Source organism: Thamnophis sirtalis, unplaced genomic scaffold, assembly GCF_051295495.1.
Source record: "Thamnophis sirtalis isolate CommonGarterSnake01/CBP01778 unplaced genomic scaffold, rThaSir2_p1.2 scaffold_12, whole genome shotgun sequence".
In the NCBI taxonomy this organism is placed as follows: Eukaryota; Metazoa; Chordata; class Lepidosauria; order Squamata; family Natricidae; genus Thamnophis; species Thamnophis sirtalis.
Window position 1 is genome coordinate 47,378,902 of NW_028261392.1, and position 14,672 is coordinate 47,393,573.

Below are 14,672 nucleotides of genomic sequence, written 5' to 3' on the forward strand. Positions count from 1 at the left end.
TCAGGCGCTGGCCATGCCCATGCCCACGCCCATTTTAGCCAAGGGGAAAAAAGTTCCAATACGTCACACCATGGCAACGTGAGTTTGACACCCCTGCTATAGACCATACATTTGCATTTTATTTCTTTCGTAGGGCCAAATATGTTTTAAATGTATTTTAACAAATAGTAATTATCTGAAGCAAGGTCTGACTAGCACTTTGCCCATATCAATCTAAGAATGATCAAGAAAAAGTGAAAATTTTAATTATCAAGTTCTATAATTGCCAGAACAACATGCCATATTATTCTATGCACAGGATTACAAAAAGCACATTGCCAATTTCCATACTATATTTTATTACTAAGCTGCAGAGACAGCCAAAGATTTTTAAGATTATTATAGCAATAAGTAAACTAGTATATGATCGATTGTGAATGCTGATTGCTGTTAGTATGTACAGTATGAACCAAAATATATGTATGCTGACATTAAACATATTATCTTAAACAGAACATGATGATAAAATATTTGTTATATTTGTAGTGAACACAACATACACATACGGAACACACTCATGAGATAATTTAATTTACTCATGCATCAGGTTCTCCTGCAGAACTCTGCAGGTTCTCAGATTTGTTCAACAGTATTCAAGAATATCCTTATTATCATTATCAGTCGTCACCCACAGCATTCCATAGATAAAAAGTCCATATTGAATATTAACTGGAAAAAATTATCCTGAATGCTGAATTTAAAGCACTCATACATCATTCCTGCTGTGACAAATGTTACCTATACAAAAATAAGTGAACAATTGATAGCTGTTCTTAGTATCTCATTGCAACAAGGTACCTATCAAATCATTCTAATACAGCTATCCGCTGCAGGATTTTTTCCTAGATAACACATCTTAGAAAACTCAATGCTGATTATAGCAAATATCAGGGCATACCACTATACCATCCTTTATCTATAAATGGTATAAAATCAAGTATTTCACTCCATCCTCCTCCTCTCCTGTAAAGACTCCTAACTGCTGTTCTAGAATAAAACAATATGTGAATACAAAATTGTGAGAAGTGCATATATATTGGCAAATGTATGTCTGCTTAGCCAGGTAATAATTGCCCATAGTCCTTGAAATTTTGCACAATAATTTACTTGTAATAGAAACTTCCCAAAATACAACTAAAGCACAAGCAGGTTTGGTTTTTTTAATCTTACAAACTAATTAAATATATTATAAACTAATTATAGTTCTAGTTAATAAATATTGCAACATAAAGTCAGAATGAAGAGCATAACCATGACATCATATCAGAATTCATCTGCAGATCAAACAAATTCAAAATATACTTTCTGAACAAGGAACCACTCACTGTTCTATTCATACTCAGCATACTTTGCTTTTGTTCCTTTATAAATGCTTCTTTGAAATGTCCAACTATGGAGGCACTATTATTTTCTTTGTTTCCTTCATTTTTCAGAAAAAAGTTATTTTCAGTTTGTCTCAGAGTTGACGATAAGACATTTTGGAAAAATTCTGTTTCTTTTATTAAAGTCAATCCAAGATGTTCAGCAAGTAGATTCTTATTTCCTAACTTCAGTAATTTTATCTTGCAAGTTGGTGGTAGCAATCCAATGAAGGCATGAAGGCATTGGAACAAGGCAAGTTGATGTCTGTGATATAGACAAACAAAGCAGTTGTCACTATGTATTCAATGGAAAGATTTACATGGAAAACAAAATTCTCATGACAAAAAAAACCCATAACTCTACTTTGCCTGAAAAAAAATCTTTGGAATAAATGCCAAGCATAAAAACAATGTGAAAAACTCCTGTCTTATACATTCAAAAACTTGCAAAATTCAGAGGCAGCATTATGTACCATGTTCTCATGACTTCTTCTCTAAGATTCATTTGAAATTTACTTAGCAGCACTATGACGTTGAAAATATTACTTCTCTTCCAAAACATTACATAATAAAAAAATTAAAGGTTGATTATTAATGTTAATTCTGAGAAAAAATAAAGTACTTTTTTCAAATTCCTCTTAATTGTATCAGATACTACATTAAGCCAGTAGTTACAGTTTTTCTATGGCACCTTATGTAAACTATTTAAATTTCTTTAATAAACAAATGAAACACTTATCTAGCAGATACCAGGACAATGATTAAAAAATGGTCATTTAGGGATCCTCTGTCAGCAACATATACAATGATTACCTCTACAAAATAATTCAGCAGAGTTGTTAAAACTCCCTAAGAAGCTAACGAAGTCTTTTTTAGCCTTTCAATGGTTGCTACCTGCAGAATACTGTTAAAAATCCTTCAAAAGGTGTTTTTAGATTCCACTTGAAAAGAGTGCCATTCAGATTTCCAGATTTCCAGCAGACCATATAATCCGGATATTTCTCGATTGGTGCACACTCCATTTGTTCCAATAAACGCTTATTTACTGGAAGCAATGTGCAGTCAGAGGAGATTATTTCGAAAGAGGATTTGTGTGATATTGCACAGAGTGCCAGAAGATCTTCTGTAGAACCTGCAACATTTTAAAAAAATGTAATTAAGCTAAGCAGTACAATGTTTAAAACTGATATCTACTTAATTTTGTTTCTAAAATGTATTTTTATTATGTTTAGATACCATTTCAGACATGACAAACTTTAAGTGGCATACAAAAATGCACAACGATATATAATATGTACTCATACATACTAAAATGAAAGTATCTAAAAGCAAGTGCACTATTACATTTTTTTGTTTAGTAAAGTGTCATATTTTTGATGCTCAGAATGTTGGGGTCATAATTGAAGAAATTATTTAATGAAACATATGTTCTGATAGACCCATATATAATATTGCTTGTATATTGCTTCCATATAATTCCTAGAATTAACAAAGAACATCTGGGGGGGTTGCTTCAGAATTATGAAGTTAATTTGCAATAAATGAGGAAATTCCAAACTTTCTTCCAAAAGCCTATAAAAACTGGGTACAAGTCGTCTTCAACTTACAACAATTTGTTTAGTGACTATTCAAAGATGCAACAGCACTGAAAAAGTGACTTATGACTATTTTTCACACATGACCATTGCACAATCCCCATGGTCACAATCAAAATTCAGATGCTTGGCAATGCACTCATATTTATGACAGCTGCAGTGTCCCAAGGTCATGTTTTGTCACCATCTGACAAGCAAAGTCAATGGGGAAGCCAGATTCATTTAGCAAAAAAGTTATTAACAACTACAATGATTTTGCAGCAAGAAAGGTTGTAAAATGGGGCAAAACTCACTTAACTGTCCCACTTAGCAACAAAAATTTTGGGCTCAATTCGGATCATAAGTCAAGGACTATCTATAAAGGGAGAGTGAAGAAGGGTTGAGACATGGTCTTAGGACAGGGATCAAGAAAAAAGTGTTGTCTTATTTATGTTACAGAAAATGTTATTCTAAATATTTTTAAAAGGTTCGTTTGAAACAAATATATTCAATTTGATCACGATTACAACATACAGACAATACAGTACAAAATACAGTATAAAAACACTAATGGAAATCTTAATTTGAGCAAAATATGAAGTTCATTCTTTATTGTAAATATTTCTTACAGTAAATATATATTTACCTGGACACTCTTTCAAATTTATGGAAAGCTTTCCAGTAGAAATCTCTACCAGGCTTAGTAAAAAATCTCCACATAGCAAAGTCAATCTTTTGCTTTTCTGCCAGTTTTCACTGTTACTGCTCTTCTTCGCATGAAGCAGTACCACACAAGTTATTTCATGCCATGCCAAGAAAGGGGACAGATGGGTAACTGCTGTAATGGCTTTTGCCTTATTCCTCTTCACTTCTGAGTCTTTTCCATTGCAGTTGCTTTCTTCATTGAGGCAACTTAACTTGATTTTTTTAGGCAATGGTTCCAAGCGCCAACATGATAGAGGCTCAGCCTCTGAAGCTTTTGTCACTGTAACTACTCTACAGTGGCATTTTGATGGAGAAAGTAAATGGCGCTTCTGGCCAATTATCAGAGATAAACTGGCATCACTGAGTTGCCTGCTTCAAAACAAAAGATGTAAACAAATATATTTATAGCTTCAGCATTTGTAGTGTACTATGTTCTTGTGTACAGGTAGTTCTCAACTTACAACCATTTGTTAAGTGACTTTCAAAGTTCAAGGGGAACTGGAAAAAGTAATTTACGATTATTTTTCAGAATTTATGATTGTTGCAGCATCTCTAAGATCACATGTACAAAATTTGGAACACTTGGCAACTGGCATATAATTCAATAATTGTCTTGCTTAGTAACAAAAAGTTTGAATTCAACTGTGTCGTAAGTAGAAGACTACATGTATTTGATATTTATAATTCACAACAGCTTTGTGCCAACTTTATATTAAATACAATGTAATTAAATATATATTCAATTTTTACTCATAAGATGTAGCATACAAAATTTTGTCTTGGAATACTTTTAAATATCTATATATCTAGACTTTTTTTATTTTGGCATTCAAGCTTCCACCATATAAATGCCGCCAATTATATATGTTCAATTTGGATTTTAGGTTTTGACCATATAAATGTTGCCAATGATTCAACATGATTATATAGAATTTAAACTACTCACAAGTCAAATGTTTCCATGAATTCTACCCCAACTATTAACTGGTCATCCACCACACGATACCAAACCTTCTTCACAATCTGTTCTTCATCTTCAGTTTGAGTCAATACACCATTATCAAATTCTTCCTCTGTTTCATCCCAAAGAGAAACAAGATTTTCCTTAGATGGAAAGATTAATATTTTTTAAATATAAAGCCAAATAACTATTTGTATAATGAAAATTTGTTATAGTTACAAATTAGACAATCATGGAACCCAAAATGCATTTTAACTAATATATAAACTTGAGGATCAACTAAAATTACCACAGTATGGTACACATTTACATTAAATGTATGTGATTTTAAATTATCCTTATCAAGTATTTATACCCATTCTGATTTTTCCCCTCAATTTCAAATTGAGTAAATTGCACTATGCAAGTGCCCAGGTGATATGATTACACATAAAGTACTGAAAAGTTACCATTATCCTGAATATTATAAATATATGTGTTATTGGCAAGTAGAATATTTCAGTGATCTCTAAACACTATAGCTGTGATGGTGAACCTATGGCACATGTGCTACAGGTAGCATGCCGAACCATTTGTTAGTGCATGCAAGGTGTTGCCCTGTCAACTCCAGTGCACATGTGTGCACTGGCCAGCTGACTTTGACCTTTTTCAGCCATTTTTCGCCCTCCAGAGGCCCAAAAAACCACCCAACACGCTAACTGGAGGTTCGGGAATGGACTTCTGGTTTGCGTGTTGGGCTGTTTTTCGCACTCTGGAGCCTTCAGGGAAGCCTCCTGAAGGCGCCAGAGGCAAAAATAGGTCCTACGGACAAACCAGAGGTCAGCATTCTGGAACTTTTAGGTTGGCTGTATAGCTGCTTTTCGCACTCTGGAGCCTTCAAGGAAGCGTCCTGAAGCCTCCAGAGGGCTCCAGGGGGGCAGGGCAGGCTGTTTTTGACCTCCCCAGACTCCTAGAAAGCCTCTGGAGCCAGGGGAGGGTGAAAAATGGGTCCATCGTGGCCCAAAAGAAGGGAGGAGGGCGGGGATCACATGCGCATGCGTGCAGGGGGGAAACATGCATGCATACACGCGGGTGTCATGTGCATAGCATTATGGGTGTGGACACGCCCGCGCACTCCCCCCTGCGCTCCTCCTTTTGGCATGCGATCCGAAAAAGGTTAGCCATCAATGTACTTTAGCAACAATTTTTGAACCAGCATTCTGTTAAAAAATAATTACATTACTTGTTTAACCAGACCCATTATTATTTTTGCTTCTGTTACTAGAAATGGCAAGTTCGGTACTTATATAATAGGAAAAAATTACATACTATTTTTAACATTGCTGCAAAATACCTTTTTGATCCTAGGAATTCTTTGTTTGCAATCTTGAACAAGATCTAATAATGCATGGCAGCTTTCTATCAAAACTTTTTCTTTGAGGCATAAATGTTGTTGAATATCTCGAACAGATGCAAAACCAGCCTACATAAGAGAACAGAGGCTTTGTGATGATACTCTTGTAAACATCATGGTATTTTCTTCCTGAAAGATGCTAAAGATCTATTTTTATGTTTTAAAAATTACTTAGGTTAGAAATTTGACTTCTAGACTTCCAGAAATATATTTCTAAACTCAAGTAAAATGATATATATTTAGTCATGCTTATAATTGTGAATAGTTGCTAATGTTCTGCCTGTAATGAAACCTACATTGTAGATGGACTGAAAACATGTCAAAATGCAAGTTTCATTAAATAAAACAAAATGTATATCCTAGAAAAAGATGCTACACACAAACCTGTAATCGTGCTTCAAGTGCTTTGATAGTACGAAGGCGATTCTCTTGTATCTCTTCAGCAGAACAGTCACTTTCATAGTTTATATTACTCTTAAGAAAAAGCAATGCACATACTAATTAAACACCAAAGATTTACAGATTATTATGTGGAGAACTGCACAAGAATCCAAACATAAATTTAAGATCGTTCTATAGAAAACTGAAACTAATCACACTTCTTCTGGTCAGGAAGCAGAAGAGACTGACATTGTTTTGTGTTCACCCCTGTATATTACAGAGGAGACCGCTTCCCCCTCAAAAAAAACCCACCCCACCCACCCCCACACCAGATATAACTTATATATATATTCTAAAATATGCTGCATGGAGTTGTAGTCTGATTTTTGATGTAACATCGATTAGATGGGGGATCACAATTTTAAAAAATATTCTAAAGATGCCAATCATACCACTAAGACTGAATAGTAATTAAAAAGCTTGAAAATGAGACAGAGTGGCCATGTTTGATCACAAAGCTAAATCACACAAAACTAAACACAGTGCATCTTGGAACTTATGTGTTACCCTCTATATATTTACATCAAATAAATCCAATCTTTGTCTTTTAGAAGCAAGAAACAAAGCTTAGTATGTCATTCAAACTGTAATTTTTAGAATTAGATGAGATAAATTATGATAGTCTCATGCATAAGTTGCAGAATTGACTTTATGCTATTCAGTAAGTCATAGTTAAGATTAAACACAGGCTATGTTTATACACTGTACCATAAGGTGCCATAATGTATTTTGTTAGTTTTAACTTGTGTGATCCATTCCACTGTAGTTTATATGTGGTTTATTTCACTATGCTACTGAAATAATATGAGAACCTGAAATACAACATAAATAGAAGCTTTGAACTACTTATAGTTGTTCTGGAGATGGTGAACCAAAATCTACAAGGCCAATGCTTAGAAGTACTTTGTACTGGAAAAATAAACCATGTTAAGTGTTATATAGGAAGGATTTTGTCTGCTTTGTAACTAATTGAATCAAAGTTTTGATTTGTAAGATATTGACATGACTAAAGTCAGTAATTTGAATCAAAATGTTCATTGAAATCCTGTATGCAGTGCTACAATCTGTATTGAAATATGAACTTAAATATTAAATTATTAATTAAATTTTAAACTAAATTTAAATTAAATAAAAACATTAAACATTAAAATAATAATTGGCATAATTCTTTTTAAAATAAACATTTCCCAATTATTTGTAGCATATCTTACCTCATAATTAAAATTTCCAAAATCTGTTATTTGAAATGCATTTAATGTTTCTGAAATAGAGTCACTCTTAAAGAAAATTAAGATTTGTTCAGTTCCAATACCAGCAAAATCATCTACCAGAACAGATTTCACATTCTCCCAGCAAGAAGCCACCTAAAACATCAGAATTGTAATGATTTTTTAAAAAAATAGTTATATACATACAGTGCATAATTAAAATACGTAAGACAGCATTTTATCTGAAATGTTTGCAGTGATAGGCATTATTTGCATTTTTTAAAAGATGTTAGTTGTACTTACTGAAAAGGCAGTTTAAGGTACCTGGTACAGCAACTACATGCTCACACTGCACAAGGATAATTTTAATTGCTGTCATGTCAGTTTACACAGAACATGATCTGTAAATCCAAGATTGAACACAAGCACTTTATAATCTACCATGCACTAACTGTGACTGTTGTATTTAATTTATAATTGTTCTTTTGAAAACTATGGTCCTGCCCATGGCTTATATTTTAGATCTAATCAAAATAAATAATAAATTGGTTAGAATTTCATTTAAGCCCGAAATATCCTGGTCTTATTCCCTGTATATATGTGGGTGTTTGTGTTTGTAGAACTTATTGATAGTTTGCAGCTCTAAAATATTTTTTTTTATCTGTGAGCTTCTACATAGCCCATTACCAATAAATAGGTATGTTCAGCCAGGTTTCATATAAAGAAATAGGATTTAATTAAGATACAGAGCAGATATAAAATTAAGAAGGAGTGAATCAATTAAATTATGTCAAAATTGTATCACTCATTTTAGAAAATAAGCTTTGTGTCTATAAGGACCAAGAAAACCTTCATATGTCAGAACTACATAATGCACATTAAGTTCCTATGTAAACTATGGCTGTCCTATAAGCAAGGTACAGATTTTGTTTGATTGAATGTTCAACACTTAGGTAAAATAACAGTACATGCATCCTCATTTCTTTCAACAATCTGGACTGGAATAACTAGGCATATAATATTTTACAAAAACAATGAGACAGAATCTCCACAATTCTAATAAAAATTGTTTTAGAACATCAGTTCAATACCTGCAAGTTATGTTTCCATATAGCACATACATCTCCAGAAGCAAACATCACAATCACCAATTGGCGATCTCCATCCATTGAAGCTATTTGTACTGAAAAAGGATTTTCATATGGAAGCTGCAGGTGGTGTTTAGGCCAACCATCTTGAAAGAAAATCAATTGGCCTTTGCAAGTAACTGCTATCAGTGACGTCTTAAATGTGCTTCTTTTTATTTCAGTTTTGCAAACATATACACAACGCACCACACTGCCATAAGCGTGAGGCAAGAAACTAGCATTCAATAGTACTTTTTGTTTGTCAACTCCATATGCAAAACACTCATATCCCCAGATGGCCAGGTCTGACCTAGCATTACTTTGCTTATTGTCTCCCAGAAAACCAGCAGCTCTGGTTCCTAAAACAACTATACCCTCACCCTTAACTTGACCAGCCCATTGGACAGAAGAAAACTGAATAGGGGCACATAAAACAGTGCCAGTTTGGGGAGAAATATGTAGCAGATGTCCTTCATAATACCATATTATTGTTGGACCAGCCAATAATTTTACAGGTTCTTTGATTTCATAGTCCAATTTAAACTGCAGAACTAGTTCAAATTTATTATGGATATGAAACAACAATAGCATATATTTATTTTTTTTCTTTTTCTTCTTTTTCAAAAGAATGCAAGGGTGAAGAATTCCAGTTCTGAAGTCAGATGCATTGCTGCAGTGAATAATTTCAATATCTTCACCATATATGCAAAACGATCCAGTGGACACCTCATTAAATAATTTAGTGCCATTGTCAAATGACATTCTTTTCACATGCAATGTAGTAATTGTGATATCATCGCTCTGTGAATTGTTCCCTCTCGATAGTTGGAAAAGAAGCAGTATCCCATTATAAGACAACAGTTTCTCTTGCTGATGCATCGACATTTTCTTTTCTTAACAAGATTCCATTATATTAAGATTGGTGTTTCTCTAAATTCCACTACAAGGATTCTTCTGTAATTTTTGATCCAGAGAACATTTTTAAATCTGAAAATGTAAAGAACTTTATTAATACTGCGAAAGATTTTGATTACTTTACTTTCAATAAATAACAACTTCAATAAATAACAATCAGTACTTGAGAAGAAGCCAAAATATTATGAATATATACTTTTAAAAACATACCAAATTCTGAAAAATAATATCAGCTTAATCCTAAAACATGGTTGTCCAAAAGAAAACAATATATTTTTAAAACTGGGAACTGATTGCCACAAAGAAGAGGGAGTCAAGCTATTCTCCAAAGCACCGGAGGGCAGGACAAGAAGCAATGGATGGAAACTAATCAAGGAGAGACGCAAACTAGAACTAAGAAGAAATTTCCTGACAGTTAGAACAATTAATCAGTGGAACAACTTGCCTCCAGAAGTTGTGAATGCACCAACACGGCAAGTTTTTAAGAAGAGATTGGACAACCCATTGTCTGAAATGGTATAGGATCTCCTGCCTGAACAGGGGGTTGGACTAGAAGACCTCCAACGTCTGTTCTGTTCAATTCGATTCTACCTTTGACTCCTCTATTAGAGTAAGAAAGAGTGAAATCATTAAGGCATATTTTTTCACAACAACAAAATCTTTAAAATGTTTCATAGTAAAATCATTTGCAGCTGTATTTGAGTGGGATTTATTACAATACTCTTCTACAATAAGAAACAATTCCAGACATAGAAAAATTTGGCTGAAGTAGGGCAGAACAAATAAAGTCTTTACATATAAACAAATGTTATTTATAAGTTACAAAATATAATGAATATACAGAGTTAAGTCTTTGTTCCCCTAAGATAACAACACATGTGTCTACATTATGGGAGCCAGTGATGTGCGGTGAGGTTTATGGCTGGTGAGGCAAAAAAAAAAGAAAGCGGCATTTGCCCGCCCCGCCGATATGTCGGACATAGCGGCGGGACGCCTCTCTGGGGGATATAGCGGTGGGGTGGGCGAAAGCCGCTTTCTTTCTTTTGCAGCAAAAGAAAGCGGCTTTTGCATACCCCGCCGCTATGTCGGACATAGCGGCGGGACGCCTCTGTCGGACATAGCGGCGGGATGCCTCTCTGTCGGACATAGCGGCAGGGCGCCTGTCGGACATAGTGGTGGGGCAGTCAAAAAGAAAGCTGCTTTTGCCCGCCCCGCCGCTATGTCCAACATGGGGCGGGCAAAAAGAAATCAGCTTTTGCCCGCCCCACCACTATGTCTGACATAGAGGCGTCCCGGGCAAAAGTCGCTTTCTTTCTTTTGCGGCAAAATAAATAAAGTGCCAGCCCGCCATCAGAGGCGGGTAAAAGACCCGCCTCTACTGGCAGGCTTCCCCGACACAGAGAAAGAAAGCTGGCGGGCTGCCCTCCCTGCCTCTCCCACCCCCTTCCCTCTCTTCTCAAACAAACTCTCTCTCAAATTGAGAGCGATTTGTTTGAGTGAAGAAACAAACACACGCCCGGACACACGCACACACACACACAAATTACTTACAAATTACATTAATTTTGAATTCCTCCCCCTCCCTCCGACCCACATACCTTTTCCAGCTGTTTCACAACCACAGAGGGTTTCAACTCTGCTCTTGCCTGCCATCATGAAAATGTAAAAATATAAAAGGAAAAAGGCAAGAGCTGCTGAGGTCAGGCTGGGTTACCTGCTGCCAGAGTCCCCAATGGATAACTCTGCTTAACTGTTTAAAAAAGCCTCTAAACTACCTCAGCCTTTTTCCTTTTACATTTTTTTTTCTTTTCATGATGACAGTGGTGAGGCTCTGCCTCCCCTGCCCTCCCTGACTGCACGTCACTGATGGGAGCCTTATTTATGGAAAAGAGTGTCGGAATAAATATTATAGTTTTAAACCCCAAAATCTCAGTAAAACAGATGATAAAACAGTATAAGCAATTGAACTAAGATGGGCAGTTAAGTAAGCTGTGGTCGAGAACAAACGTCTGTAGTATTTGAAGAAGTTACACTTTTCTGGATAAATACTAATAAATTATGAAAAGAGTAAAAAATTAGATCTCAAATTATGAAGTGTGCATGAATATTACTATAGGAAATAGTATAAAATATACAGTATAAAACTATTCAATCAATAACATCCTCACCATGAGAACGGGGTGACATTGCATATGAAATTGTCTGGAATTTATTTTCAAAAATAGTGGTAACCCATTTCAAAAGGAGTGACATTATAGATTCTATATTTTGAAGTCTTTGAGTGTACTTAAGATTGGCTCCTCCAAAATACACTGCGCTGTTCTTCCGTGTTCGTAACACGTTGTTGAAACACAAGCTTAATCTGCTCAAAATCCACTGTTAATGAAGCTAAAAAATTGTAAAAGTGCAACAGCTGCTATCCATCTTGCCAATATTAACTTTTTAACATGTCACTTGTATATTAAAATTAAGTAAAGATGTTAGCATTATTCATATCTTTATTTCTATATCTGAATTATAGAAATTTCTAGGTGTTGGGACTTCAACTCTCACAATTCCACAGGGTGGTTGATCATTTTAAAGAAATTTGGGAGTTGGTCCACCTACCTGGAAGTTGGCATGGTTAGGACTTACAACACCAGAATTTCCTCATTCCACTATCATGCCACAGAATGTAGCACTCTTTCAAGTCAAGGTAACCTCGTCCACATAAATATTAACCTGGACAATTATTATGTGTATAATTATTTGCCATCTTCAAGGGATTGTAGATCAAATTATTAGGAGACCATAGTGGTGAAATTCAATTTTTTTTACTACCGGTCCTGTGGGTATGGCGCTGGTGGGCATGGCAGGGGAAGGATACTGTAAAATCTCCATTCCCACCCCACTCTGGGGCCGGCCAGAGGTAGTATTTGCAGATTTTCCGAATTACTCAAAATTTCCACTACCGTTTCTCCAGAACCTGTATTTCAACCCTGGGAGACAAGGAAAAATCCCCATTTTCTGATTTTATTTTTTAGTTGTCAGTTCCAAATAAAGAAAATGTGGATTAGTAGGACCACACCTGAAATACTATATCCAATTTTGGTCACCACATTACAAAAAAGATGTTAAAACTTTGGGAAAAGTGCAGAGAACAGCAACTAAAATTATTAAAGGCCTGGAATCTAAAATATATGAAGAAGAGTTGCAGGAATTGGATATGGCTAGTCCAGAGAAAAGAAGATCTAGGGATGACATGATAGTAGGTAGCATTTCAGTATATGAGTGGCTACCACAAAGAAGAGGGGATCAACTTATTTTCCAAAGCACCAGAAGGCAAGCAAGAAATAACGGATGGAAACTAACCAAGGAGAGAACAACTGGGATTAAGAAGAAACTTCCTAACAATGAAGACAATTAACAGTGGAGCAGCTTGTCTTCATCACTGAAGGTTTTTAAGAAAAGACTGGACTGCCACGTGTCTGAAATGGTATAGGGCTGTGATGATGAATCTATGGCACACATGCCAGAGGTGGCATCACCCCAGCCCAACTGCATCACGTTTCTGTCACATTTTTCGCTGTCATTTGCAGGGAGACAATATTTTGAGGGACTAAAAAAATGTGCGAAACAACATTCCGCCTTCGTCGACGTACATTTGCTGTTGCTGCCTCCATGGCCTGCCCCCTACTCTCACAGCACCTTGCGCAGCAAAGTGAAGTTTAGTGCGGAGCCGCAATGCAACCTTGCATCATCTTGGCTCATTCTGGCCTCCCAGATGTCAGTATCTTTTCCTGCAGAGCTGCTTGTGTTGGGATGCCCCGCCTCCCTGCCAACCAGCTGAGCTTCGGCACACTGCTCCTGGGCTCCTGGGCCTCCAGACATCAGATTCTCATCACCCAGCACCAGTTCAAGGGGGGGGGGAGAGACTTACAATAAGGAGGTGTTGTGTCTATGTAGAGAGAAATAGTAGTAATAAATGTTGCGAGCAGGCTGAAAGCAGAGAGAGAGAGGAAGGGAAAGAGAAAGGGGGAAAGAGAGACATGATATTACAAAAGTTTTTCTTTTTTATTGTTGCTAAATGTAATATTTCAAAAACAGAGAAAAAACGAAGGGGTATAAAAGTGCATTTATCACGTTTTTCTTATAACAGCTGAACTCTGCTTTGTTTATAATTATTTTAGGTAGTAAAACCTCATTATTCAGGATACATTGCATGTTGGCACTTTGCGATAAATAAGTGGGTTTTGGGTTGCAATTTGGGCACTCGGTCTCTAAAAGGTTCGCCATCACTGACATAGGGTCCCCTGCTTGAGCTGGGGATTAGACTAGAAGACCTCCAATGTCCCTTCCAGCTCTGTTCTGATTGGATCAAGACTCAGTAGGAGTCACGGACCCCATTTTAATTAACAAGTCTGTGGTTCAACTTGTTTTTTCTTTGTGGGCTGACACCCCGCTGAAAAGATTTCATACTATATTGTGATGCTTAAATCCTAGATTCCAGAAGCTGGCGGTTGCTATCAGGGACATCCTCCACTTGATAACCCAGGCTACAAAATGGTTTAACCCACCCACCTCCTGTGCTTAGGATCTGGATCCCATCTTCCCAATCGAAGACTTGGACGTGCAGCAGAATGGACCAGGGCATGGCAGTACAAAAATGTATTAAAACATACCACGCAATTACTTTTACACCAGCATGCGTTCATCCCCTTCAGACAACGTAGCAAAGCTTTCCGCCGACCTTCTCGAAACCAGAAACCGCTCTGCCATCCATCAAAGAGCCCGCCACGCTAGGGGCGTATTGAAAGGACTGGCTCCGTTTCGCAAATTGCAGAGCGTCAGACGCCAATTCCCCGAGGAGACGACAACGCAACCAATTAGCAGGCAGCGGAATTGCGCAGGGAATGGGCTGGACGGGCTTTGAAAGGAAGCGGAAGTAGAGGGTGGGAACTTTCTTCGC

The 14,672-nt window shown here is 36.4% G+C and overlaps 1 protein-coding gene across 1 annotated transcript; it reads right to left on the reverse strand.

Annotated features, from left to right (window-relative positions):
* Positions 1–669: 669 nt before the first annotated feature.
* On the reverse strand, positions 670–14,472 carry FANCB (FA complementation group B). The gene is made up of 9 exons (XM_014059717.2): positions 14,386–14,472; positions 8,774–9,796; positions 7,686–7,838; positions 6,418–6,507; positions 5,974–6,102; positions 4,626–4,783; positions 3,621–4,051; positions 2,295–2,532; positions 670–1,665 (listed from the first exon to the last, which is right to left on the reverse strand). Exons 2-9 carry the CDS (start codon positions 9,692–9,694, stop codon positions 1,272–1,274), a joined length of 2,514 nt encoding a protein of 837 aa, XP_013915192.2. The 5' UTR covers positions 9,695–9,796; positions 14,386–14,472; the 3' UTR covers positions 670–1,271.
* Between the last annotated feature and the right edge of the window lie 200 nt (positions 14,473–14,672).